Source organism: Marmota marmota, unplaced genomic scaffold, assembly GCF_001458135.2.
Source record: "Marmota marmota marmota unplaced genomic scaffold, marMar, whole genome shotgun sequence".
Classification (NCBI taxonomy): Eukaryota; Metazoa; Chordata; class Mammalia; order Rodentia; family Sciuridae; genus Marmota; species Marmota marmota.
The window spans coordinates 18,993,631-19,021,195 of NW_025999968.1; the positions used below are offsets into that span (position 1 = coordinate 18,993,631).

The 27,565-nt window shown below is 36.9% G+C and overlaps 1 protein-coding gene and 1 long non-coding RNA gene across 7 annotated transcripts in view; one reads left to right on the forward strand and one right to left on the reverse strand.

Annotated features, from left to right (window-relative positions):
• The window catches only part of Cmss1 (cms1 ribosomal small subunit homolog), a 330,444-nt gene that overhangs the window by 1,862 nt on the left and 301,017 nt on the right, over positions 1–27,565 (reverse strand). For all 5 annotated transcript variants that reach the window (XM_048803458.1, XM_048803457.1, XM_048803461.1 and 2 more), the window contains 7 exons: positions 16,233–16,304; positions 14,298–14,427; positions 9,896–9,955; positions 8,772–8,874; positions 5,947–6,007; positions 5,424–5,511; positions 590–678 (listed from right to left, as the gene is read on the reverse strand). In XM_048803458.1, the coding sequence (XP_048659415.1) occupies positions 590–678; positions 5,424–5,511; positions 5,947–6,007; positions 8,772–8,874; positions 9,896–9,955; positions 14,298–14,427; positions 16,233–16,304 (603 nt within the window). The remainder of the gene's footprint in view (positions 1–589; positions 679–5,423; positions 5,512–5,946; positions 6,008–8,771; positions 8,875–9,895; positions 9,956–14,297; positions 14,428–16,232; positions 16,305–27,565) is intronic.
• Positions 831–26,030, forward strand: LOC125616904. Of its 2 annotated transcripts, XR_007347684.1 has the most exons (4): positions 831–1,013; positions 23,022–23,115; positions 23,267–23,349; positions 24,189–26,030. It is a non-coding gene; the product is annotated as an uncharacterized LOC125616904 (long non-coding RNA). The 2 variants fall into 2 exon arrangements; XR_007347683.1 differs by having other exon boundaries at positions 23,022–23,349.

Consider the following 27,565-nt stretch of genomic DNA (forward strand, 5'->3'; position numbering starts at 1 on the left):
AAAAAAAAAAAAAAAAAAAAAAAGAAAAATTGGCCCCATGGTAACATGGTGGGTGGCAAAATCAATTTTTCACATTATGATTATAATGGATTGTTTTCATAAATATATAATGAGCTAAAGCTCATTTATAAAGGCATTCAATCATTCAATTCTAATCCATTAAGACATTAAGTTACTGGTTTCTGGGGCTGAGGAGATGCTGGCAAAGGTACAAGTTTGTGTCTCTCATTCTCCCACCTTGGCCCAAAGTGCACATATAAGAATGATAGGCAAAGATGATTGCGTGTATGAGGAAGGGCGTAGGAAAAGTGCCAAGTCCTTCAGATCTTCCCATATCTCAAAGGCAAAGTACAGTCGTTGTCCTACTAGGGCAGAGGCCCTTGGTCATTTAATAAGTGACAAAGTGGACTCCCATATAACACAAAGGATATAGTTCTAAGGAGTTGAGGTGGCCTCCATAATTGTAGTTATCTCAGAGTTAAAAGATAAAAATCATGTCAAAAGCCAGAATGTATTGGCTCTCCATGTCAAAGACTTTATTACCATAAAAAAAAAAAAAGATTAAAGGCCATTGCTGATTAAACAGTACCTCAGGAATATCCATCATTCTCCTCATCTTCTGATCTCTCCAGTTCCAGTCAAAAATCAGAAACTTTAAGGGGTTCAAAGTAAGGCCACCTGAAAGAGAAAGCAAGAGTTGCTGTAGTAAAAACCTCTGGACATAAGCTTATTAAGATGATTTTTTATTCTGGTTGTTTTCGCTTCATTTGCTGTCTTTTCCCCTAGCAACTAATCTTTGCCCATTAAGTGCTGTCCTTGCCTGATGGAAAGCAAAAAAGCCCTCTGGGACTTCTTTCCTTTCAGTTTTATTATTGCTCCTGAAAAAAAGCAGAAAAGCTGCTCTAGCTAAGCTTGTTGAATCTGGAAGGTGGAGTCTCCTTCCTGAAAGGACTGGATAAGGTGTATTCTGCAGTTAGGCACAGTGGACCCTGGAATCTGCTTGACTTCCAGAGGTAAGTGGGGAGGAGGAAGAGGAACACAGGGTTGGGTAGTTTGTTTTAGGCAAAAAAGGAAGTCCACATTAATTGTTCTATTCAGTCAGATATCCTCTGATGAGGCTGAAAAATCCTCCAAGGCCTCCTTCTCCTCTTTTCCTATCTCTCTGGAAGACAATTATTGAATATGAGGGCTGGAGGAGACCCCGGGATTGTCCAGTCCTCAGGTCTGATTTTCCTACTGCTCCAAGCTGTTGCATGTTGCATGTGCAAACAGTACCTGAAGACCTCCTCAGCCTGAAGCACTTTCCCCAAGCTTTTGCCTAGGCCACTTCAATATTTCCCTCTCTGCTTCAAGTAGCTTTTCATAATTAAAATGCTTAGCAGGGGACAGTGGCAACAATTAGCTTATCCCAGTGACTCAGGATGATGAGGCAAGAAAATGACAAGTTCAAGGCTAGCCTTAGACCTTGTCACAGAAACAAAATAAAAAGGGCTGGGGATGGAGCTCAGTGGTAAGAGTGCCTCTGGTTTCAAACCCCAGGACCAAACCAAACCAAACTAAACCAAAAATAAACAAATAACAAAACCCCCACAAAAAAACCAAAATGACAACAAGAAAACAAACCAACAAAAAACCTCAAACCAACAAATGAACAAAAATACATTTTATTTAAATCTCTCTCTGCAAAAGAAAAATGCAAATGGAAAGCTGGGAAAGAATGGGTTGATGGCCAGTCTTCTCTTAAAAATAAGCAGTGGAAGAGCAAATTCCTCTGTAGAAAAACTGGGCACTACGTAATAAGAGCTTTAAAACACTATTTGACAAGTAGTTTTCCTTCCATAACATCCCAGGGAAAACACAGAAACCTAAACATAGTCACTTGTAAAGATGATCACAAAAAATTAGAAAATAAAACCAAAAATCCTGTCATAAAAAAACTGAAAAGGGACCTGGGGCGGGGGTGGGGGGGAGGTTTTGGCTCAGTGGTGGAAAGCTTGCCTAGCATGTGTGAGGCACTGGGTTTGATCCTCAAAACAAAACAAAAACCTGAACAAAACCCACAACAGTATAGTTTTTCAGTAGAATGCTATAGAGATATCACAAGTGAAAAACTAAACCTAGTCATGAAAGACATGAAATATATAGTAAGTGAAAAAAGTAGGCTGCAAAGTTATAAGCTGTAGTACTAAATGCATAAATGTGTAGAAAAAAGACTGAAGGGAAAGACATTCATTATAACTAACGAGATTATCTCTATAGTGCCTTATTTTCTTCTCTGTCCCTTTTTGCATTTTTCATATACTCTTATAGTCAGGAAATCCCCTTCATTATTAAATTATAACAACAAAATTCAGTCTCTAATTGTACACATTCCACTGTCAGGGGATATGGTTCAATGTCTAGAAACTCTCCTCTATATCTAACACCATAAACATCTTGTTAAGTCATAAACAGCTATTTAAAATGCATTATGTGCCATTGGTCTTGCTTTGTTAGACTTCTAGTTTCTAGAGTGTGAGGGTGGCTGTTCTTTGCATGCAGCTCAACACCTGATGCTAATGAATATTAAATATCTTATCAGATTCAGAAGTAAGTTATTTTCATTAATATACAACATCAACAGCTCTTAAATGATTTTCCATATGAATTAACCTTCACATTTTCTCCCAACTCTGTGGAAATCTAATTTCAACAGTCTGGACAGCTTCTTTCAAAATATAGAGAAAAATGGCCCTGTTGCATGGGTGGCAGGGTAAAAGGGTTAATCTGGTAACACAAAAACTGTCTTGGATTCCAGGAAAAGGGTAGGTGAATCTTTAGCTCAAGCAGGAACAAACATGAGTGTCTAGCCCTGGCCTCTCCTAATGCCTAGTCAATCTGTCCCAAATCCAAGTCTCACAGAAGGACTATGATTGCTATCTCATTTTTTTCTTAGCTTTCAATGTTGTCCCAGGTACCCAAGATAAAAATTCAAACTCCTCAGTTTACTGTTCAAGGTCATCCCTCTCCACAATCTGACTTTTCTTCCAATGGAATCTTCTACTACTATAGCTCATAAAGTCTCTGAGCAAGAAAGTCAGTTTCCTTAATGAAATGAACTAGTATTTTTTAAGTACTTAGGGTGTGACAATCATTGTGCTGAGCTCTTTTATTTTTCTCTTTCCACATTTTTTATTGGTGCATTATAGTTGTACATAATGATAGGATTTGATGTTACATATTCATACATGCACAAAATATCAGTTGACCAATTATCACTCCCCAGCACTCCCACCCCTGCGTCCTTTTCATCTATTGATTTTTGATTTTCATGAGATCCATGCCCCACTCCCTCATTTCTTTTTTCCTCTCTAGCTTTCACATGAGAGAAAACATGTTACCTTTGACCTTCTGAATTTGGTCTCTAGTTCCATCCATTTTCTTGCAAAGGACATAATTTCATTTTTCTTCAAGGCTGAATAAAACTCCATTGTGTATATAGACCGTATTTTCTTTACCCATTCATCTGTTGATGGATACCTAGGGCTGGTTCCATAGTTTGGCTATTGTGAATTGTGCTGCTATAAACATGGGCATGCATGTATCACTGTAGTAGGATGACTATAATTCTTCAGGGTAAATACCAAGGAGTATTATATCTGGGTCATATGGTGGTTCCATGGCTAGTCTTTTAAGGATCCTCCACACTGATCTCCATAGTGGTTGTACTAATTTACAATCCCACCAGCAGTGGTTTGGGATTGTATATTAGTACAACCACTAATGACAGGAATAATAATAGTATCTACCTTAGGGATTGTTATGAAAAATGAAGTGCCAATAAAGAGCTCAGCACAGGAGAGTGTTAGCTAGTCAGGATGCTGTGAGCACTGAATGAGACAGCATACAAAAGTGGGAGTTCCTTTTTCTCCACATAGTCTCCTGTGCTGAGCTCTTTATTGGCACTTCATTTTTCATAACAATCCCTGAGGTAGATATTGTTATTATTCCTGTCATTCAGATAAAGAAATAGGCTTAAAAAGGTTAATTGGCCAAAATCACAGAGCTGGTAAACTGCTGGACCTGGGCTTTGAATTCCAAGGTCTGAAACCTTACTAGGGGCTCTTTATCTCAGCACTATATTGTTTACTTACTGTCTCCTCTTGGTGTACGGTGTGGATCTGCCTGTCCTTTTTTGAGTGGGCTCCTCTCCATAATTTCAAGATCAGTTAAAGATCCTTCCTTGCAGGGTCAGGCCTCTATAATAATCTCTCCCTCATTTCAAATCTTACAGAACTTAGTGATCATTTGGCTCTTGGCATTGACTGCCTCATGTTGTCAAACTCATTCTGTGAACATTTAGCTCTTGAACTGGGTCATGAGTTCCTTCAGGGAAAAAGGCTGTGGAACCAGGGAGGCCTGGACTGAACGACCTCAGGGATTGCTTAAACCTTCTGAGGTTCAGTTTTCTCTCATTAAAAAATAAGAGTGTTAGCCAAGAATGAGATAGCATACAAAAGGATGTCTAGCATTAAACTAAGTACAAAGAGGAATTCAATAAATGTATGTTTCCCTTCCTTGTTGGAGGCTATTTAGTCTCTTTCTTCTTTGCATTTGCATAGAACTCTGCATACGGTTGGGTTTAGTTAACAATGGATGATTTTCATCTAGAGAGAAACCAGTCTTTGGGTTGTTTCTGAGTAAATGCCCATCTCTGTACTCAGTTACTATATTGATGAACATATACTTTAAGATATATACAATAATCTAGGAATAGCTCCAGACACTTATAAAACAAAGTTCTATTGCTACATTAAGTAAGTAACTTAGAAGTAAGTAATGAAAAGAAATCATTAAGTCTGTCTGGTTGGCAGAATAGGTAAAAAGATCATCAACAGGTTAGGAGGTTCTCAGGCTATTGGCTTAAAGAAAGTCAACAACATATAAAAAATTCACTGGGAGCTGCTGTCTGGAATACTTTCTGAATAAAGGACTAAAAGAGAAATGCATTTGGATAGGAATAATACAGAATATCTCTATTTTATCTATAGAAACTGCATTTTTTTTTGTCTCAAAGTTTTATATACCAGCCCTCAACCAGAATGGGAATCTCAGGGAACTAAGGAATCAATTAGCTGGGAGGCAAATGGTCAATACATCCAGCTCCACAAATTCCAAAGACTGCAAACTGGTTGATGAAACCTGTTGGATCTACTAGGATTTGAATGATTTAGGTGGGCAAATGCAATTCAGTTTATCACAGACCTTATCATTCCCCATTACATTATCCTCACTGGCTGGCTTCAGAGACTGCAGGATAAGTTGCCCACTGGGGAATTAACTTAGAGGTCTGGTTTCTCTATATTCAAATGCAGTTTCCTAAACTCACATGGGGATAAGGCAATTCCTAGTTTTGGGTAAAAGTATCATTGCCTTTTTCCTACCTTGTTTAATGAGCTCTTTAATTCTTCCTGGTGTTCCCACACCCAGGTGCACCACACGCTTCTCCAGTAATTTTACCTGCTCTTGAACCTGCTCCAAGATGGAAGAGAAGAGAGAAAAAGAAGAAACATTAAGGAATTGCAATTATAGGCCAATTTAGAGCATTTTAACTCATAGTTTAAAAAGAGAAGCGCAAATGAGGTTACTGGTGTTTAGGATCAAGTTCCAGGGCCAAGGAAAAAACTTCCCTAGAAAATTGGCAAACTCTCAAAGAATCCAGGAATCAAGCCTCAGTGGCTGTATAGGAATGGAATATGACAGAATAATGACTGCAGAGGGGGGAGGATATGCAGAGGCATGAAATTCAAAGAAAACCAGAATGGTTGCTAAACATGTCATATAAGCAAGCCACCAAAGAAAACACTAAGGACATTAGGAGAAGAGTTTGAAGAAAAAAGCTGAGATATGGCAGTAGCTCTTAGCAGTGACTTACATTTCTTATCAGGAACCATAAAGTTAGCTTACCTTTATGTGTTTTGCAAATAATTTCATAACTTTGCTGTCTCCTCGGAATGCTGTCATTGATCTAATGAAAAGAAATAGATTAATGTTTAAGAAAACTCACTCATTCTGGACTGTGTTGACTACTAAGTGTATTCAAAGAATGTGTGTGTGTATATATGCACATACATACACATGTGTATATATCCACCAAGTTCTGGAATTTTCAGGTTAACCCTTTTGCAATGAAATTGGGGTGGCCTGCTGGACTCAATAGTGGTGCCTATAATCTCAGCTACTCTTGGGCTGAAGAAGGAGGATTGAGAGTTCAAGGTCAGCCTGAGCGATAATGGCCCTGCCTGAAAGGAATCAGAAATTGGGGTGGCCTTTTATTCAGGCACATATCTGTGGTGACTTCTAACTTTCATACACAAAGTTAACCTTACTAAGTCTTCCTTGATTACCGAAACACATAGATTTGCCCTTCTCTTATAATATAGACTTTCTACATTTCAGGTTCCTGGCAGTATAATTCTCACACAAATTTTGATTGCACAAGAAATCTTGGAGCTGTGCTGTCAACCTGGGCTCTCTAGAGCACTTGAAATATAGCACCTGAAATTCTGTTTTGAGTGGGCATAAATGAACCATCTTTTAACTGATATTTGGGGATAAACCCAACATAGGAGTATTGCTGTTCTTTATATATTATGATGTTTTGAGAAATATCATTGACCAAGAGGAACACGAAGTTTGCAAAATAGTGAATTGTGCTATGCAAGTTCTATTGCATGTGAGTTTTTACATACACATAAACTTTCTTCATGTTAAGGTCAACTAGGAAGGCAGTTTAACATAATTCATGGTTCCCAAGAGAATAGATGTCATAAGAAAAGTTAGAATTATGAATTGGGCTTGTTGAGCCTGCTCAAAAACAAATTTACAATTCATTTAAACTTGAAATGGATCGTAGTATTATCAGGGACATAGAAAAATAGTGAGAATTGGTACAGGACTTTTATGCCCCTTAGAAAAGAATTTATATACAGTAAAAGCTCAAATCAATTTGACAACTTGCTTTTAAGAGGTCACCTCTAAGTCAACGTCTTTGCCATTAACATTTCAATCTGAAATAAGTTCTGAGATGGTAGTTTTTAAAGCAATAAAAAGTCAATGTGAACTGCTGTGATCTCAGGACCAGGAAGTACAGGTGCCCAGAATTCAGAGTTTAACATCAATTATGTTTGCATCAGAAAGAATTGAAAGGAATACTTTGCTTCACTGAGTGGGTAGATGATACCATTTTATGTGTATGCATAGGTGGGGGAAAGGAGAGTTTAAAGGACTATAAAGTTTACTAACTATTTTTCTAACTCATGATTATATTAGTTCATTTAGAAAACTAGATGCTAAGTATCTACTGAGTGCCCACATTTGCACCTTTGTCCATATGACCAAGCTCATTTTTCTTCATGAGTTGGATTTTCCTTTGTTTTGTCTCCTGTCAAAGCCTGGCTCAGAGCCTGGCGCCCAGAGAGAGCTGTTCCTAGTGCATCCTGTCTTACTCTGTTGACTCTTCTCTGAAAGTTAAATGTTACCACTTAACCAGTGGAGACATTTGTGTTTATTCTACAAAAATACAGTAAGGTATGTGAGAGAACTTAGTAAAACGTTGACAAATTATTTTTAATATATAATTTTTATATTCAAATTTTTGGTCCATTTGAGCTTTATCTTGGTGTAAGAAGTAAGATATGAATCTAGCCTGCCTTTTCCAGATGGCTAGCCAGTTGTTCCAAACCAATTTATTAAATAATCCATCTTTCTCTGCTGATTTCTAGTTTGTCACCTTAGCTATATATTATATTTCTATAAGCATTTGTCTGTTTCTGAACTTTCAATTCTGTTCCACTGTTCTGATCTGTAATACAGGTGACATGTTTTGATTATTGAGACTTTGTAATATATACATTTGTAATTGAAAGGGATAATATCTTCTTTAGTATTCTTTTTTTTTTTCAGAATTTCCTTGCTAATTTTGAGTTGCATACTTTCTTATATGAATTTAGAACAAGTTTATCTAGTTTAAAAAACAACTCTACTGAAGTTGTATGGGAAACTGAAATTTGTACATTATCCTAAGTAAAACAGACATCTTTACAACATTGAGTCTTCCTATTCAAGTATACAGTGTAACTTTTTCTTTGTTCAAGACCTTTTGTTGTATTTGATATTTTCTTTATGTAGATTTTGGTAAGTTTATTCCTTTGATTCTATCTTCTCTTATTATTTTGAGTCCAGATCCCTTCTAATTTTCCTTCTAACTGGATGTTGCTGGTATAATCTCATGCTTCTATACACTATATCCCCACACAGCAGCTAAAGTAAAGTGATCCTTTAAAATGACAACTCAGATCACTGGAATACTCTGCTCAGAATCCTCCAGTGGCATCCTACCTCAGGGTCTTTTGTGGATAATGTCTCTTCTACCTGGAATACTCCTCTCAGCTAAGTGCTTGGCTTTTTCCTTTACTCCATTCAAACCTTTGCTAAAATGTCATCTCCTTAGAAGTTTTCCATGACCAATCTTTTACAGAGTCCCCATTCACTTCTATCCCTTTGCTAAACTTTGCTTTTTCTTTATATAACTTATTAATATACCTGACATTATGATGTCTACTTATTTGTTTATTGTCTCTCTCCCCCACTGGAATGTAAATTTCATGAAGGCAAGGACTTCATGAAAGTAGTTTTATTACTACTTTAAGTCCAGCACACAGAGCGTATCAGGTTGGCATCTATCAGTTAATCAGAAAGCATTTATGAAGTAGAGTTGGAGAAACTTCTACCTGATGAGCTCCAAGGCTCGGATGGCAGAGCTGCAGATGATCAGCATCAGTACAGATTTCTTCTCACTATGGTTTCTCCGAAGTTTTACCCACTTAGGGCAGACTAAAAAAAAGAGCATGTAAAATTATTCTGAATATAGTAAATTAGAGACCCCAAATTTGCATATTCTCCAATTACCTCTTATTAGTGTTTAAGCAAAATGAAATATAATGTACACTAATAATTATAATTCTATTTTCTGATTATTCTAGATATTAGATCAAAATGACATGTCATTAATTTACAACACAAAACATATAATATGCCAAGCACCTAAATGTGATTAGTTTTAAAACTAAGTAAAAAAAGTTTAGACTAACAAATTTTCAATATTTTATGATTGATAATTGAAAACAACATTGATTAAACAGGAGAATTCTGGCCCAATAATGTTAGGTTTAAAGAGGTGCCCAGTGTAAGACATAAAATAGAACTGACATTTAAATAACAGCCAACATTCCTTAAACATTGTGCTAAGCATTTTGTATGTTTTTTCTTTTTTTTTAGTTCTTATAAAGCAGTGAGTTTGAATATATTATTATCTAGATTTACATTGCTGAATTTGTTGCTGAGAAAAGTTTTTTCATCAGAATTGCTTACAATTTAAAAGAAAAATGTTAAATCTCTGTACCTAAACTAGTTCATTGGTGGCCATACATAAATGACAACTTGATATGAATAATCCATGGCTATACCCAACAATACTGAAATGATTAAAACAGATTGACTTTGTAACTGCTATGGTCTGAATTCTCAACATGTGAACAGACTTTCAGGATCTCACAGCTGGTATAGCATTCACACAGTCCAATTTCCTTATCTTTCAGGTAACAAAATCAAGTTCAGGGAGTTCTCAATGACTTGTCCCTGGTCAAATAGCAAGTTACTGAGGACATGGGAATAGAACACTATTCTTTGGTTCCTAGACCAATATTTCTAATGTGGACCTTTATTTATTTATTTGTTTATATATGGTACTGAGAACTGAACCCAGTGCCTCATACATGCTAGGCAAGCACTCTACCACTGAGCTACAACCCCAGCCCCAGGTTAATAATTTTTTTAAAGACCAAAGGTAACTTACTTTCTTTTAGGTATGACGAAAGACTGTGAGTCAAATCATTGGCTTTGAGGAAACAGGAATCTAGAAATATGATGAACAAGCTTTGTAGAGAATTTTGCAAACACACAACCACAAGAGATTAAGTATGAATGATATATATTTGAACAAGTTATAAAACATCAGTGAATTGTAGAATCACTATATATTTTAAAGCATCCTTTAATATTTAAAATAACAGTAGCACAGAAGTAAACTTTTAAAAAACCCTCTATGGAGCTGCTCATCATTTCTTAGAGTATTGAAACAGACACTTTGTGTATTATTCAGCAGAGAGATGAAGCACGTTTGTTTTCCAAATTCATAGAATAAGCAATATGCAAAGGCAAAAGGAAATGGCCAAAAAAGTTTGAGAGATGCTCAAACCCACTAACGATCAGAGAACTACAAATTAATACAATGATGAGACACCACACTCATTTAGAATGGCAAATGTTAGAAGATGCATAATACCAAGTGCTGTTGAGAATTCAGGGTGATTGGAATGTTTCCATGGAGGATGGAAGTGTAAACTGGTATACTTGTTTTGAAAATTAATAATATGAGGATTATATACCCTATGATACCCTGATTTCATTTCTGGTTAAATAATGGAAATAAATCTGTGTGGTTTATAAAGGGACATATACAGGGACATTCATCATGGCAATATTTGTGATATGGAGAAGCAGGAATAACATAGTGTCCATATCTTGAAAAACGGATCTACAAATGTGGTAGATGAAAACACTGGAATACTATGTAGCATTTGGAAGTGATAAATTAGATGTGCATGAAGCCATAAGGCATATCTGGAGAAGTGTGAAATGAAGAAAAAAAAAAACACAAAGAGAGGATCAATACAAAGTCATTTGGATAAGATTTTAAACATATACACACAACATGACATATTTTGTAAGAATACATACATATTTAAAATGTATAGTAACATTGGAATGAATGTCTACGAAGAAAGAAATCTAGTGTGGATTTGGGAAGAATGGAAATAATGCATCAAAATACAATGTCATGATAAAAGACAATGTAATACATTAAAATAAAACAGAGCCCTTGTTGACCAATGGCTGTCATGGGCTATCAATTATGTAATACTTTTAACTGTTTTCATGAGATGCATAAAAAAGCAACATTATGCTTATTGTTATGGTTTGGATGTGAGATGTCCCCCAAAAGGTCATGCAAGACAATGCATGGCTTTGGGATAGACATTTGTGTCTGGCAAGTGGAGTGTCTTTTTCTGTTTCCTGATCATTGTGTGAGCTGCATTCCTCTGCCACACTCTTCTACCATGATGTTCATCCTCATCTGAGCCCCAAGGAATGGAGCCTGCTCTCTATGGATTGAGAAGTCTGAAACCATGAGCCCCCAAATAAACTGTTTCTCCTCTAAGATTGTTCTCGTTGAGTCTTTTAGTACCAGCAGTGAAAAAGCTGACTAAAACAGTTAAAAACCTGATTTGATAAAAAAGTTTCTCTGTAAATATAGCAAGTGTTAGGAAGCAAAATACTTCTAAATTTGTATTGTGACACCAGCGTATATAACTCACAGTACATGAGTAACTAACTTCGAAGATGTTGCCTATTATATGTTCTAGAGCCTTTGTTGGTTTCTGCCACTGCCATTGCCACTGTATTTTTCTAAGCTTGGATACAATGAGACTCACTTGGGGAGCTTTACAAAAGATATAGATTCCTGGGATGGACTTTCCTTGGTACAGTGTCTCAAAATTCCTTGAGAGTGGGCTTGGGCTGCATTTTAAAAAGTTCCTTGGAGATTCAGTTGCAGCTAGCCTTTAGGCATTTAGGATCATGGATGTAAACTACACTGCAGCTCTCAGGCAACAGCAGAGCTAATTAGCTCCTAGAAATTCTGGCCTCAAAACCCTAATTAAGTGCCATGTGTGTGATATTAACAATGCATAGTGCACAAGACTAATTGAAAAGACATGTTCCCGCCCTGCAGACACAAACAACCTCAAATTAAAACCAAGTTAGATACATGACAAACTGAGTAGGAACAATATTTATTATTTATATCCACCTTATACTTATGCCCTTCCTTGTGCCTGTTCCAAATAACCCATGGCATCTCCCTGCCCTCACCTAGCATAAACTTCCTTTCTGTCCTTGGACTCATCTGTGCAGTGACGAGGGCCCTTTCTCCTAAACCTTCCAATGATGCCTTAGTTTACTGTGTCTCAGAATAGCCTAATTTCTTAACTGAAAATGAAAGCCTGTTTCTTAGGCTATATTTCTAAGATATTTTTTCCTCTGTAAATAAACTCATGACTCCACATTCTTGTCTAATTTTGTTACTGAACTCTAATAAAACAATAATATAACCCAAACTCAATACAGAACCTAGATGAGTTTTTAAAGTTTTTTTCTGATCTTTAGCTCTTAATTCTAGAGAGAATCGAGGTTTATGATATTCTATAAGGTTACAAAATAGCAGCAGTCCCATTAACTCATGAATCTTTCCTGAGTTTTAAAAGTATGTACTAATGAAGAACTAGCAGGGAAAACTGACTAGTGAGTCACATAAAAATAAAATTTTAGCGAAAGCTTGAGAGGTGATTTTGTTGTAGCACTTGGTTCCTGTGACAGAGCAGTCAGGACATAGCTCTCATGCCAGAGGAGCTGGAGTGGAGCTGTCTGGGTTCAGTAAGCCCCAAACTCCAAAGCTTGCTCATGTGCATATGCACTCCTTCAATTCCCTTCAGAGTAATTTTCTTGGAAAAGAAACAGGGCACTCATGTCTTCAAACCCCTATACAGTTCAAAAAAAGCATATCACAAAATAATTATAAAAATCCAGGGAACAGACTTTTTCAGCTTCTCAAGCTTCTAGAAAGCATAAAGTTGTAATGGAGAAAGAAAATCAAACTACTCTTGGCTTTTTCCAAAAGTAGTATTAGCTATTCTTCATAGTCTATAAATAACTCATCTGAACAGAGGTACTCAAACTTTCTATGGTTTGCTTTTATGACAACATCTATTTTCTGCCAGGCTTGTGCAAAAGTGTTGAATGTAACATAATTTTGAAATCAGTTATTTCAATAACTAAACATACATTTTAATTATAAATACTCAATAGCAGTAGATCTCAAAATATGGCAGACTTAAGAATCATCTGGAAGAGATGTTAACCTTACTAAAAATTCAGAATTTGGTTACGTCATTTAGACAGTTTGCTTGAAAAAATCTGGAAAACTACTTGAAATACTACTCTTTTTTTGTGTGTGTACTTGGGATTAAACCCAGGAATGCTCTATAACTGAATTCCATCCCAGTCCATTTTAGTTTTTATTTTGGCCCAGGTATCACCAAGTTGCTAAGCTGGCCTTGAACTTGCGATCCTCCTGTCTCAGCCTCCTGAGTTGCTGGAATTATAGGCATAAGCCACCATGCCGAGTCTAAAATATGACTCTCAAAAACAAAACCATGATTAGGAAATCCAGATAAACAAAATTTAAAAATTAAGATATTCATTAAGGCTAAAGTTCTTATAAAGGAGAAGTAAACCAAAGTTTCATATCTATACTTTTAAATGTATGCTCTATCTTAATTTAACTTTTATCCTCATTAAGGTCTCTTATTCCTTAAAGAGTGTGCTAAAAAAGACCCAACAATTAGTCTTTTGAGTAAAAAAAAGAAAAAAAAAGCAACAAAAAAAATTTTAGTTTTAGATTCAACAAATATTGCTTAGCATCTTAATAAAGAAATGTTCAGGAGTTAAAATTGTTAGATTGAGCCAGGCATGGTGGTGCATGCCTATGATCCCAGCTACTGGGAAGGCTGAAGGAGGACTGTAAATTCAAGGCCAGCTTGGGCAAGTTAGTGAGACTTTGTTGCAAACAAACAAACAAACAAACAAAAAACAAAAACAGCCACCACAACAACAACAAAACAACAAAAAGGTTTTGCAATGTAGTTGAGTGCTTGTGAATGTCCTGGTTTTAATCTGGGCATGGTGGTGCACACCTGTAATCCCAGCAGCTCAGGAGGTTGAGGCAGGAGGATCACTAGCCAGCCTCAGCAAAAGCAAGATGCTAAGTATATCAGTGAAACCCTGTCTCTAAATAAAATACAAAATAGGGCTGGATATGTGGCTCAGTGGTTGAGTGCCCCCAAGTTCAATCCCAGGTACCCAAAAAAAAAAACCCAACCCCAAACCCAAAACCAACCAAATAGACAAAAACCCCCAACAACAAAACAAACAAAAAATCTATTAGATTGAGGAAGAAGGAATTAGCAAATGGAAAATATATTACTTCATTGCCTGAGATAGCTAACCATAATGTATAGTAAAGAAACAATAAGCATGTTCTGCTCTTCATCCTTAGGAAAACAGAAGCCTGGCTGTACCTGGTAGGTTGAGTTCTTCTAGTTCAATCACTGAGCGATGGCTGCTATAATAGTCCTTCATTAGCTTCTGTAGGTCTTCTGGTGTCCCTGGTTTGGGCTCTGATTTTGCAAGAACATCAGTAATTTTCTTCTAATATATGAAAGGAAAAACAAAATATAAAGATTTCAGAATGATATTTGGCTTAGGCTTGTTCCTCTGGCATTGAAACTGCACACACCTTTTGGTGATAGCCGAGTGTGAATGTAAGCTCTAATAAATACACTTAAGAAAATTTCCTGAATACTTCCTGGACATAACCATTATTTTGAAAAAATGAAGAGGTGATCTGAAAGGCTTCTTGTGCCTCTTGGTCTATGATGTCTATGAGAACTGAAATTTCTGCATGAGATTCTACAATAGGGTCTTTTCTGTTAAAAGTCAAGAGATTTTGTTGGTATGGAAACCTCTCGTTTACCCTTAAAAGATATCTATCCTTGGAAGAGTAGAATTTTGAGAATTTCTTGCCTAACCTGGTTTTTGAGGTGCCAAGTCTCAGTTTGGATTTCTGGCATTAGAGCTAAACCTGCGGGAGTAATCTGAGCATAGCAGCCTACTGAAAAGAGGACTTTACACCCCTGAGTTTTAAGTCCCGGGAAACTGACAATCTTCAAGTGGTCCTATGGAAAGGAGAAGTGATACTCTAACAGGAAATGCTTTCCCACATCTATTTTGATTTGGATTCATTTGTGTACTTGTGCAGCAATTCTATTCAATGTCTGCAGTGTACTGGGAACACACAACTGTTTATTTCATTTTCATCATAACCTTTCCTTCTCTCTTCCTTCTAATGTTTCACCAAAGATCCAGAAGGAGCCATTCCCCATCCCCCACTCCAGTTCCTTTCCTTCCTTCCCTAATATCCTCATTTCTACCCACTGCCAAGAATGATCAAGGTTCTGTCAAAGGAATTAACATTAAAAAATATGTCATCAGTGGGCATATTTTAGCATGACCTCAGCCAAGGCTAAAATATCCAGCTAGAGTTCTGACCTTGAGCCACAGAACTTAACACTCCTCAAGGCCATTAGTGTACAAATTATCAAAAAGAAGTTAAAGTCACTTCTTTAAGGACATGCCAAACCTCAGCCAATTTGGCACCTCCTGTCTTCCTATTTGGCCATTTGTAAGAAAAGAAAAACATGCATGCACACTCTCAGTTTTCTAAAAGCTTGCTGTTAAGTAACTGGTTTGAGTTCATCTTCTTTCCTCTAATCCCAATCATATTTCCTCTGCTGACTACAGCAGTAGACCCTTCTTGGCAGGGAGAGAATTACGCTGCTGTTTTCACAACTGTGATGGAAAGGTGAAAGCCAACCATATTTTCTTAAAGGCTAAGCCATAAAAAAGTTGTATAGGAGCAATAAAGTCTTTTTTATGTTCAGAGGCAAATATTAAAATGGAAGGGGAACTTTTGTCTTAAATTATGGTTCCAAATTTGAGTCAGAAATGCCTTATGCTACCTTCATTTGTTTATTTTTAAAATTAATATTCTAAGGCATAGGGTCTCAAAATCTGGAATAAGCAGGAAAAGAAGGTCAGTTTTGGGGACAGAACCAGAGGGATCAGGGCAGTGTGGGAGGGAATAGCTCTAGGCTCCTTCTAAGTTAGAAATGCAGATCTGACACCTCACCACAATGAAAACACAGGGTGGATCACAAAGATGTTTGGTGCTCCACAGACTGAAATAGCAATCAGAAGAATTTATTTTTAGCCCCAACAGGAACACATTACTAGTGACCTTGGGGAAGTCACCAAACCTCACTATCTTAACGATCTTAATGATCTCTGTATTTTTAAAGTGGGGACTATAATAGTTATTTCATCAAAGTATGACACATAAACATGTGATGGAAACCACATGGGGACATATCACCACATGATATTATTAATATTACCTTTCTCCTCTTTCTGGTCTTTTTGGCGTCTTCTTTTATTTCCTTTGGTTTTATCAAGAAACATTCTTTAGGCTATAAAGAAACACAAATGAGGAGATGTTCATCTTCACATGATGATGTGTCAATGAATGGTATGAATCTCAATGAATTTTCTGCTCTGCATGTATTCCTCAGAGTACCTTGGTAATATTCTGCAGACTGAGATGCTGGGAGACCCACTGGAGCTTATTATGCAGGAGCAGAGCTGAGAGAATTTGAGAAAGTCAGGAAGTGTGAATGACTTAAGACTGGAAAATCTTTGAACAAATATCAAAATGCCTGAGTGAGTGTATATGTGTGCTGGATATGTGCAGAGCATTAAAGATGGAAGACAGTGGCCAGTTTGTAAAATAGAGGCAAGAAATAGATGTGATTAAAATTATGATGTGGCAAGACAAGCCTTTGACTAGCGTGAATGGAATTTTCCATGAACTGGCTGTGTATGAGCCTGCATTTTCAAGTCACTGGTTCATTATTCTGTATTATCAATTCCTTCTCTCTTTTCCATAAGCACAGAAAATCCAAAGTAGGATATATTTACTTATGGTTTCATAAAACCAGCTGTACCAAATACTTTTTATAGTGACTACAAAATTAATGTCTCTGCTAATGGTCTGATAACAGTCTCAGCACCACAGCATATAAAGTAATTTATTTTGCCTGTTGCCTTGACCCCTGAGCACCCTATACAGCTCAATGCTATTTTTATCCTGAGGTTTTTTTTTTGTTTTTTTTTTGAGATTGAAAACAGGAAATTTGGACTAAGACCTTGATTTATAAAATAGAATGCCTCAGATTCCATATTTATTGATCATAAGCAAGAATATAAAATGTTTCCTATGCTGGATCTTCTATGCAACATTTTCCAACAGGTTGCCAAGTATAAAGGTATAAAATGTAAGTAAAACATTCTGAGTTTTACCTTGAAAACTCAGTTTCCATTCCAACTAGAGTGTATTCTATTTAAGCTGGCAAACCACTAACTAAAGCAATCTTGTCTCCACTGGCTCTGTTTAAAATGATCACAGATGAATCTTTCTATTATATGTTTGCAGACAGCCTGCAGATTAGGAAAGCCTATGGCCTCAAATCAGACAGAGAGATATAATACTATATAATTTCTTCAAGACATTAGGCCAAGGACCAGAAGTTTCTAGACTGTTTCAGTTGGTAAAGAAGCAGATTTAAAAGGTTCAAGATTAAAATAACCTGGGAGGGGCTGGGGTTGTGGCTCAGTGGTGGAGCACGTGCCTTGAATGTGTGAGGTACAGGGTTCGATCCTCAGCACCAAGTAAAAATAAATGAGGGTATTGTGTCCATCTACAACTAAAAAAAAAATTTAAAAAAATAACATGGGAATCTTGAAATTTTAGCTGCTTCTCACTTAAAAGGAGAAACCTGCAAAGAGCAATTGCATCATAGCAAAAGAAAAGAAAGATATCATGGCCTTTTTAATGTAGAAAGTTAAGCTGTATTGTGGATGGATGTGGATTCATGTCAATTTGATGTTGGTACATGCTAGCAAGAAACTGGGTCAAGGCCACCAATATGTCACAGAAGCTGCCAGATGTTCAGAAGAGTCTAGTTACAGACCAGGCTAATGTTTAGCTCATGCTCCTCCAGCAGAGGCCTGGATATGATTAGCAAATCTCTTAAGGCATATATAATATTTCTTCACCAGTGTCAAGGCTTTTGGGAAGCAGATTTAAAAACCTGTTAAGTTTTCTTATTTAGTATATGGAGATATTCTCTAGGAATATGTTCAATGTACACATTGAAATTATGCTAGAAAGATGATTAATTCAAACATGACATAAATTAACTTGAAAAATCAGCTCAGCTGTAAAGATATGGACTCATTTAATGATGTTTACTTTATGGAGACTGGGGAAGAAGATGTGGCAGACTCAGGCCAAACCACTAACAATTTCATAAAATCAATTCCTATAGGATGTGACTTTGACAGTTGACACATAATGTCATTTTTTTTATGGCAATGTCAATATGTAGTTTGAAGAATCATATGTCCCTCAAAGTGTACAAAAAACATGGCCTTGCCAGGCATGGTGGCACATGCCTGTGTAATCCCAGCGGCTCAGGAGGCTGAGGCAGGAAGATCCCAAGTTTAAAGCCAGCCTCAGCAATTGTGAGGCACTAAGCAACTCAGTGGGACCGTGTCTCTAAATAAAATACAAAATAAGGCTAGGGATGTGGCTTCATAGTTGAGTGCCCCCAAGTTTAATCCCTAGTACACAAAACAAAAACAAACAACAACAACAACAGCCTCTAAGTGAAACAATTGGAGCATATTCTCAATTCCTTAAAATATAAAAAAGGGGAGCAGGGGTTGTGGCTAAGCAGTAGAGCACTCACCTAGCATGTGTAAGGCACTGGGTTTGATCCTCAGCACCACATAAAAATAAAATATTGTGTCCAAGTGCAACTAAAAAAATATTAAAAAAATAAAATGGCATGTATGTATGTGATACAGTATACATACAATAAATAAAATCAGTTGGAAAAAATATGTGTAAAAAGGTATATCCTTTAAGAATGACTCTCTTGGTTTAACATGAAGAAGCCACCTCCAAATGCCACTGAACAATAAATAAATAAAGGGCACTAAAAAGGCATAAATTTATAAGAACCAAGAAACCAGGAGAAAGGAAGCAGTAGTGGAGAGATTTAAACATTTTGGAAAATGGAAAGTGGTTAGAGTTGGTGGAGGTACTTAGTAGAGAGAGAAAGTTTGCACTGGGGCTTCTCAAGAGGTAGAAGCTAACTGTGAAAAAATCCAGTACTTTGGATGCCAGGAACTATTGAGAGTGAAGATTAGAAAAGAAAGGGACTTGTTGAAAGTGGATATTGAGAATATTTTGCAACCTCCATCCCCCAATCTCCTACTAGGCTGTACCTCCTACTCTGGCAGCCAAGCAACCATCCCATTACTGCTGCCTTTCACCTAGTCCTTCCTGGAAGTACACTGGAGTTTTATTCTCCGGAGAGATGAAGGGGTCCAAGAAGTTTGGCACAAGGGAAAAGAGGACAGAAGTTGAGGTTTACCTCCATTTCCTGAATCTGTTCCATGTTTATGTACTTCAGGCAGAACACTACTTAATTCTTTTCTGGAAAAATGGAATAGCCTCAGAAAAATGATACAAGAAAGTCACATTTGGGCTCCTACAGTAAAAATGCAGCTTTTCATTCTATCACACTATCATGGAGTACAATAATCAACAAACCCTAGTCATGTACAAAAACTTCTCACCAAGTATTTAATGACTCTCTGTGCAATATGAATAGACCACTAAAGTTCATTAGTCATCTATGGAAAGTTTCCAATATGAGAGCAAACAACCAAAGGACAAAACAACCTGGAGGAAAGATGAATGGTACAATGGGACACTTCAAAACAATTACAATTGCTATTCCCAGAGACAGAATATTTTGCAATCATGAAATAAGAACAAGATGCCATAAAAAATCAGAGAACATGTAAACACTAAAACTTATTTAGAAAGTTGGAATAAAATGTAAGAGGAAGGCTTTTAGATAAAAGGTAATCTCCTAGAAAAAGATAAAAATGGAAAGAAAATATGATGAGAAAATTAGAGAATTCACTCAAAAGATTCAACATTCCAATAAAAGGTATTACTGAAAAATAAATTATATGAAATAAGGAAGAAGTGATCAAGAAATAATATAAGAAAAACTTTCCATAACTGAAAGAAACTATCTAGAAATTCTATTGAAATCCCATTTTGAAATCTATTCAAATCCCATTAAATATGCAGTAAATGAATAAGAAAGTATTTCACATGAAGAGCATCAACGTAAAATTTAAGAAAATCATAGATAAAAATAGACTCAAAAAATTTCCCAAAACAAAAATAATATACAAAATACAAAGGATCAGGAAAAATAATGATGTTAAGACCTTTCAACTGTATGAATAGATGCTAGAGCTCAATGGAATGATGCCTTCAAAATTGTGGTAAAGATTATTTGTAAATTAAAAGCTTTTATACCCAGCCAAACTATTAATCAAGCATAAGAGTAAGATAGAGACATTTTTCAGAAAAATAAGGTCTCAAAAATTTTACTTCCCACTCACAGATATCAAAGGCTTTATTCCAGAAAAAAAAAAGGCTAAACCAATACAAAAAAAGATGGGATTTACCAAAAAGGGTGTCCAACCCCAGACAGTATTGAAATGGCATCCTAGAAAATAATTAAGTGGTCTCAATTGCTTGATGGGCCTAGATAATAGCCAATTTAGAGTGGAAAAAATGACTGATCTATTTGGGTTATGGAAAATATTATTCATAGGCATGTGGAAGAGATGGTGGAACATAAGGAGTCAATTAACAATAGGAAAACACCAAGTCAGGCAAATAAAGAAATGAGAAATGAGTGCCATGAAAATAAATAATTGCATAAGAGAGATGATTATAGCTTCTTTTTTAAAATCAGCATTAAACAATATTTCCATGATGTAATAATAATGTAACAGTGACAACTGCTTTAACTAATATGTGTTGGATATTGTGTTGGCTAAGTCAGGCAGCAGATGGAGAGGGAATAGGAGGTGGATGGGTAAAAAAAGAAGATGGGTAAGATAGCTAAGGAGGTTTCCACATAGTGTTGAAGGAGTCACTTGATTATTTCTTGAAATTTATAGTAAAATGCAAAAGGAGGGAGTTAAATTGAGAGGACTGTCAGAGATGAGATCAAGGGTGTAACTGCAAAAACATTTGTTAAGACCTCAGAAAGAGCAAAGGTGGTGTCTCAAGTGCAGTAGTTCTCTTTCACCCATGGAGGATGTTTCAAGACCCCTGGTAGATGCTTAAAACTACAGTTTTGTACAGACAGTACAAACCCCTAAAAACGCTTTCTTTCTTTTTTCTGTATACCTATGAAAAAGTTTAATTTACAAATTAGGCATAGTAAGGGATTACTTATAACAACTAATAAAATAGAATGAAGCAATATATTGTAATAAAATGTATGTGAAAGTATCTTTTTCTCTCTCTTTTTTTTTTTGGTGGTGTGGATTGAACCTGGGGTGTTTAACCACTGAGCCACATCTACAGCTCTTTTTAATATTTGATTTAGAGACACGGTTTTGCTGATGGCTAAGTGCCTGGTTAAGTTGCTGAGGCTGGCTTTGTACTTGTGATCCTCCTGCCTCAGCCTCCCAAGCTGCTGGTATTACAGGTATGTTCCACTGCACCTGGTTCTTCTCTTACTATATGGTATTTACGTTGATACAATGACTATGATTGAACGAAGTGAGGTGAGTGATGGAGGTCTTGTGATGTAGTGTTAGGCTATTTCCTAAGGCTTACTTGAATACAAGCAGTATGATACCACCTGACAGTCTATCTGATAACCAAAGCAGCTACTAAGTGACTAAGGGGAAGGTAGTATGCACCTGCCCACAATGGGTTTGCCAAACAAAGGGACAATTCACATCTGGAGTGGACAATGATACAGCATGAGATACTAACATTTTATCATGTTAGTCAGAATGGTACACAATTTAAAACTTATGAATGGTTCATTTCTGGTATTTTTGATTTAATTTTTTAAAACATTTATTTTTTAGTTGGACACAATATCATCTTTATTTTATTTATTTATTTTTATGTGGTGCTGAGGATCAAACCCAGGGCCTTGCTAGGAGTCCGCTGAGCCACAACCCCAGCCCATCATTTAATATTTTTATATTATAAAAATCAAAACTGCGGCTAAGTTGGGGGGTTACTATACTATTTAGCCACATAAGAACTTTTAAAAATATTATGTGTATGCCTCAGATTTTCTCAAATAATATGCCTTTAGGAAGCTTAAGGGGTTTTATTTCTCAGTTGTCTCAGCAGGGGCTGAAGGCAGAGAAGGGTTTATCTAGCAAGGATTTGTGGATTTGACTTCTGCTTAATGGAGTAAGATCCAAGAAGACTGAGAGGTGACTCAAACAGATTATGTATGCAGGAATACCACTAGTTTGGCCTGAGAGGGTCAGAAAATAAAATAAAGAGAGCCATTTGGATCCTCAGAATTATGTCAAAAGGCAGGCTGAAGGAGGTGCTCAGTTGCAAATATATGCTATTTTTCACTTTTAAATAATGAGACTGAGGGCAGAACAAAGTACTCAAAGGACGGAACCAAGAGACACGAAAATTACCCTTGGCCTTAAGACTTAATGAAGAAACTCCTAACATTTGCCCTGCTGGACCAATGACTCCTTGTGACTCCTAATTCTCCCTTTTGAAAGAGAGTTATCTATCAGTCAAGGGTATCCTATGTCTGCCCCACCTCTGTGTGTTGTGCGAATGGGGAAAGAATTTTTCTCTTTAGTTTCATAGATTGAGAAGAAACATACTAAAAAATCTAAGCTTAGGGAACCTGCACCTGGACCTGACTTTAAGGATGAGATTATAAAATATAGTAATGGGATAAGACTTTTAGAAGCCTTAGAGGGGGTGAATATATTCTGTATATTGGAGGAATATAAATCATTAGAGGTCCGAGGGAAGACTATGGAAGCTAGAATCCATGACAATTCCCAACTATCTATCTTTCCCTGTGTTCATGCCCCTCTGCATTCCCTCCTCTTGAATCCAGTGGACTAAATTCACTGATTTGCTCCTAACAGAATATGTCAGAAGTGATGAGATGTCAACTGTGAGATTAGGTTATAAAAAGACTGTGGTTTCTGTCTTGACTACTCTTGCTTATTCCCTCTAGGATCAGTTGACCTGTGGGAAGCCAGCTGCAATGTTGTGAGACAACCATGTGGAGAGGCTCCCAGAGGGACTGAGGCAAGCCAACAACCACATGAGTAAGCTTCAGGGTGGACTCCCAGTTGATCCTTGCATTCGGCCCACAACTTGACTAGCACTTCATAAAAGATGTAAAGCCAGAAGCAATAAACTAAACCATGACTGTGACATAACAGAAACTTTGAGATAATACATTTTTTCTGTTTTAAGCTGCTGACTTTTGGACCATTTGTTATGCAAGAATAGATCAAAGCAAAGAAGAGAACTGAGATGCTGTCATGGAAAGGAAAAAGGTGAATCAGAGAGTGGATAGGTCATAGTCCCATGTTCTGTTTTGAATCAAGAATGATTTTGGAAATAAAGAATGAAACAAATATGAAACAAGCAATGCTGAAGCGAATTGAAAATATACAGCAGAGAAAGATAAGGAGCAGAAGGGATAAGCTTTCTTGGTAAAGATTTCTCTATGATCTTTTTCGATCAACAAAAAGCTAGTTGAAGAAAAAAATGTCCACTGTGGTTTTTGAGGGGGACGGGATGGGTCATGGAACCACTGAAAGGCTTCTGACATCAGGCAGGCATCAGTGAAAAGTCAGAAAATCCCTTGCAAAGGTTTATATTCTGGGAAACATAATTACAAAGTCACTAGGGCTGGCTCTGAAATGACTGATGTTGAGAAGGAAGAGGGTGATGCAATCTCTGGGAGTAGGGAATTCATCATTTATTTTGGAAGCAATACCTGGGGAAAAAAAAGAACTGCTGGCAAATCTTTATATTCACGTTATTAAGCAGGCCAAGGATACTTATTGAGATGTGAAATGCTTGCTAGAGATGATGTAGTTGTATGGATTTTAAAACTTTTATATAGCTACAAATCTGCTGCTTGAAATACTGGACAGTTACACATGTGAGGCCCAGTTAGGCAAAGAAGGGAGCACCATTTATCTAAAAAGATGCTCCGCCTTGTGCTATTAAAGCCTGAAATGTATATTATAGTTGACAGTTCAATGTCAGGTGATTCTTGTACATGCAAGAAGAAAAACTTATAAAAAAGAATAGCAACTAACAAATCTGAAGAAAGTTAAAAATTTAAATATTGTATAAAATAATTTCTGTTTTTTTTCTATTATAGGAAACATATAGCTGGTCATGTCAGCCAAATAAATTCCCAACACTGTGTTAGATACTATACTGGACACAAAAGAAATCCTGGCCCCAGTGCACTTATGAACCAGCTGGAGACTCAAGCTCTATGTGCATGAACAACTAGAGAAAGGCTCCAGAAAGGATGGTGTGCCTGGTAAGAAACTTGGTCTTGTGGTGGGATGAGAACACAGGGAAGCTCACAGAGGAGCCAGAAGGAATATGTGGGTAGTCAGGGATGGAGTCAAGAACTCCAAGTTGGAGTTAGGACCCCTGCCCTAAAGGTCAAGGTGGGGGAGCCTTTCAAGGAGGGACCTATGTCGAGAAGGTCAAGAATGGGGCTAAAGAATGGATGCTGAGTTACAAGGCTCCAAGAGACCTCTGTAAACAGCAATGTCAGGAAGCTGACGGTTTACCAGCTGGGGCACAAAGAGTGGAGATGGTATGAGTGGTGAGAAAACTCGGGTACTGGTATAGTCATCCTTCATTATAATCATTTCACAAATAATGAGTGCCAATTTGGGACAAAATTCTGTGGATGCATAGATAAAGTCTGTCCTTGGGGTGTACCAGGCTGGTGGGGGGGATCCAGAAGGACATCACTCATATGAAGCAGAGGAACACAGATTCCCATGTAAATTCAGAGAAAGGAGAATTCTCTGGCTAGGGAAATGAGGAGGGTTGCAAAAAGGGGTTAGAGGATTTTGTATGGCTGACTTGGAGTCTTGAAAGGAATTTGGTAGAGAAAGAAATAGAAGGAAGAAGAAAGTGATTAAAAGAGGCAGTAAAACTTTAAGCTTTTGTATTTCCTTTTTTTGCTCAGCAGAAAATTTACAAAGGTATGGGACCAACAAAGCACACGGCAAATCCAATTTTCCAAGCTAACAGAGAAAGGATAGGGAAAAAGAGCAGTGGAAGCAGCAGAATCCTCAGAATCTGCTCCCAGCTAGCTGAGAGGGGACACAATCCCAGAGTTTGTTCTTTGTACAATGGAGCACCACTGACCACACAGTGTCACTGTGAAGATGATTTGAGTGAGTCACAGTGTGCCTTGTAGAGTGACTATAGTAATTGCTCAATAAAAGGTCTTTAACACTGTCAAAATCTGGGTAGCCAAAGATGGGCAAATGCTCCTAGAACTGAGAAATATATTTAACTTTCTTTTTTCTCATTTTTCTTCTCATTCCTATAGCTACCTTCCACTTACCTAACTTGATAGATAAAGAAGCTATAAAACAGGTAGGAATTTAGCAATGCAGATGGTATCACCAGTAAAAAGCCAATAATGATTCAGGCTTGTATGAGTTTATTAATTCAAAGCTATTCTTTTACCAATGGACCAAAAGAAGTAAGGAGGAAGCGAGATGAAAAATCAAGGGGGAAAATAAGGAAAAAGAAAGCCAATAGAGTACAAAGAATATTTGGAAAAAAGTTCTGCAGATGGATACCAACTAGATCAAAGATCAAAGAAAACATGGTTGTGGTGTGCTTGGTGGGATTAATTAAGAAAAAATTAACTCCATTTTGAGGAAGTGCCTTGAAAAGGTAAGGATTTAACTTATAGGTCTTTGAAAGAATGATTAAAACTAAAGCTGGTTTAGGGCCTCTGAATAAAACATTCAATGGTTGGAGAGAAAACCCAGATGATTACATATTAAATATATACACCTTTTTATACTCCCTTTCCCACAAAGAAAAAATAACAAAATAAAAAAGATGAAGTGTATTTCATTATAATAGTGAATACTTTAGTGATTATTCTTTGACAACCACAGTTTGAAGTATTTAACATGTACTAATTCATTTAATCCCCATGCAGGAAGATGTAATCATTATTATCATTTTACCAAGATGGAGATTGAGGTAGAGAATTTAACTTGCCCATGATCACATAAGTGGCTAGGTTGTGGCTCAGTGGCAGAGTACTTGCCTAGCACGTGTGAGGCACTGGGTTTGATCCTCAGCACCACATAAAAATAAATGAATAAAATAAAGGAATTTTGTCAATCTGCAAATAAAAAAATATTTTAAAAAAATGGGATTACATCCCTGTCAATTAAAACAAACAAACAAACAAACAAAACCACTGTGCAAAATTGTGTTGCACAGTTATCCTCAGCCCAGTCACAAACTCTGAGTGGAGTTACCCTTTTGTGGAACAAATTTAGGGCATCAACAGTAAGAATAAGACAAAGAATCATTACTATTAAGAAAATAGTAACTTTGGATAGACAGCAGACAGTTCTTTAAAATTCACATGTGAATTTATCTGTTAAGTTTGAGGGATACAAAATTAGAAAAAGTTACATGGATGTGAGTGGCATTTCAAAGATGAGTCAAGAGATTTAAAAGGCAATAAACATCGATGTGGCAGTATCCCTGTAGTACACTCTTTTAAGGTCTTCAGGGAATAGTCCGAGAAGGGCAATAGCTGGGTCAAATGGTGGTTCCATTCCCAGCTTTCCCAGGAATCTCCATACTGCTTTCCAAATTGGCCGCACCAATTTGCAGTCCCACCAGCAATGTACAAGAGTACCCTTTTCCCCACATCCTCGCCAGCACTTGTTGTTTGACTTCATAATGGCTGCCAATCTTACTGGAGTGAGATGGTATCTTAGGGTGGTTTTGATTTGTATTTCTCTGACTGCTAGAGATGGTGAGCATTTTTTCATGTACTTGTTGACTGATGGTATGTCCTCCTCTGAGAAGTGTCTGTTCAGGTCCTTGGCCCATTTGTTGATTGGGTTATTTGTTATCTTATTGTCTAATTTTTTGAGTTCTTTGTATACTCTGGATATTAGGGCTCTATCTGAAGTGTGAGGAGTAAAAATTTGTTCCCATGATGTAGGCTCTCTATTTACCTCTCTTATTGTTTCTCTTGCTGAGAAAAAACTTTTTAGTTTAAGTAAGTCCCATTTGTTGATTCTTGTTATTAACTCTTGTGCTATGGGTGTCCTATTAAGGAATTTGGGGCCTGACCCCACAATATGTAGATCGGAGCCAACTTTTTCTTCTATCAGACGCAGAGTCTCTGATTTGATATTAAGCTCCTTGATCCATTTTGAGTTAACTTTTGTGCATGGTGAGAGAAGGGGATTCAGTTTCATTTTGTTGCATATGGATTTCCAGTTTTCCCAACACCATTTGTTGAAGATGCTATCCTTCCTCCATTGCATGCTTTTAGCCCCTTTATCAAATATAAGATAGTTGTAACTTTGTGGATTAGTCTCTGTGTCCTCTATTCTGTACCATTGGTTCACCCGCCTGTTTTGGTACCAGTACCATGCTGTACCACATGTACCACATCGATGTTCACAGCAGCACAATTCACAATAGCTAGACTGTGGAACCAACCCAGATGCCAGC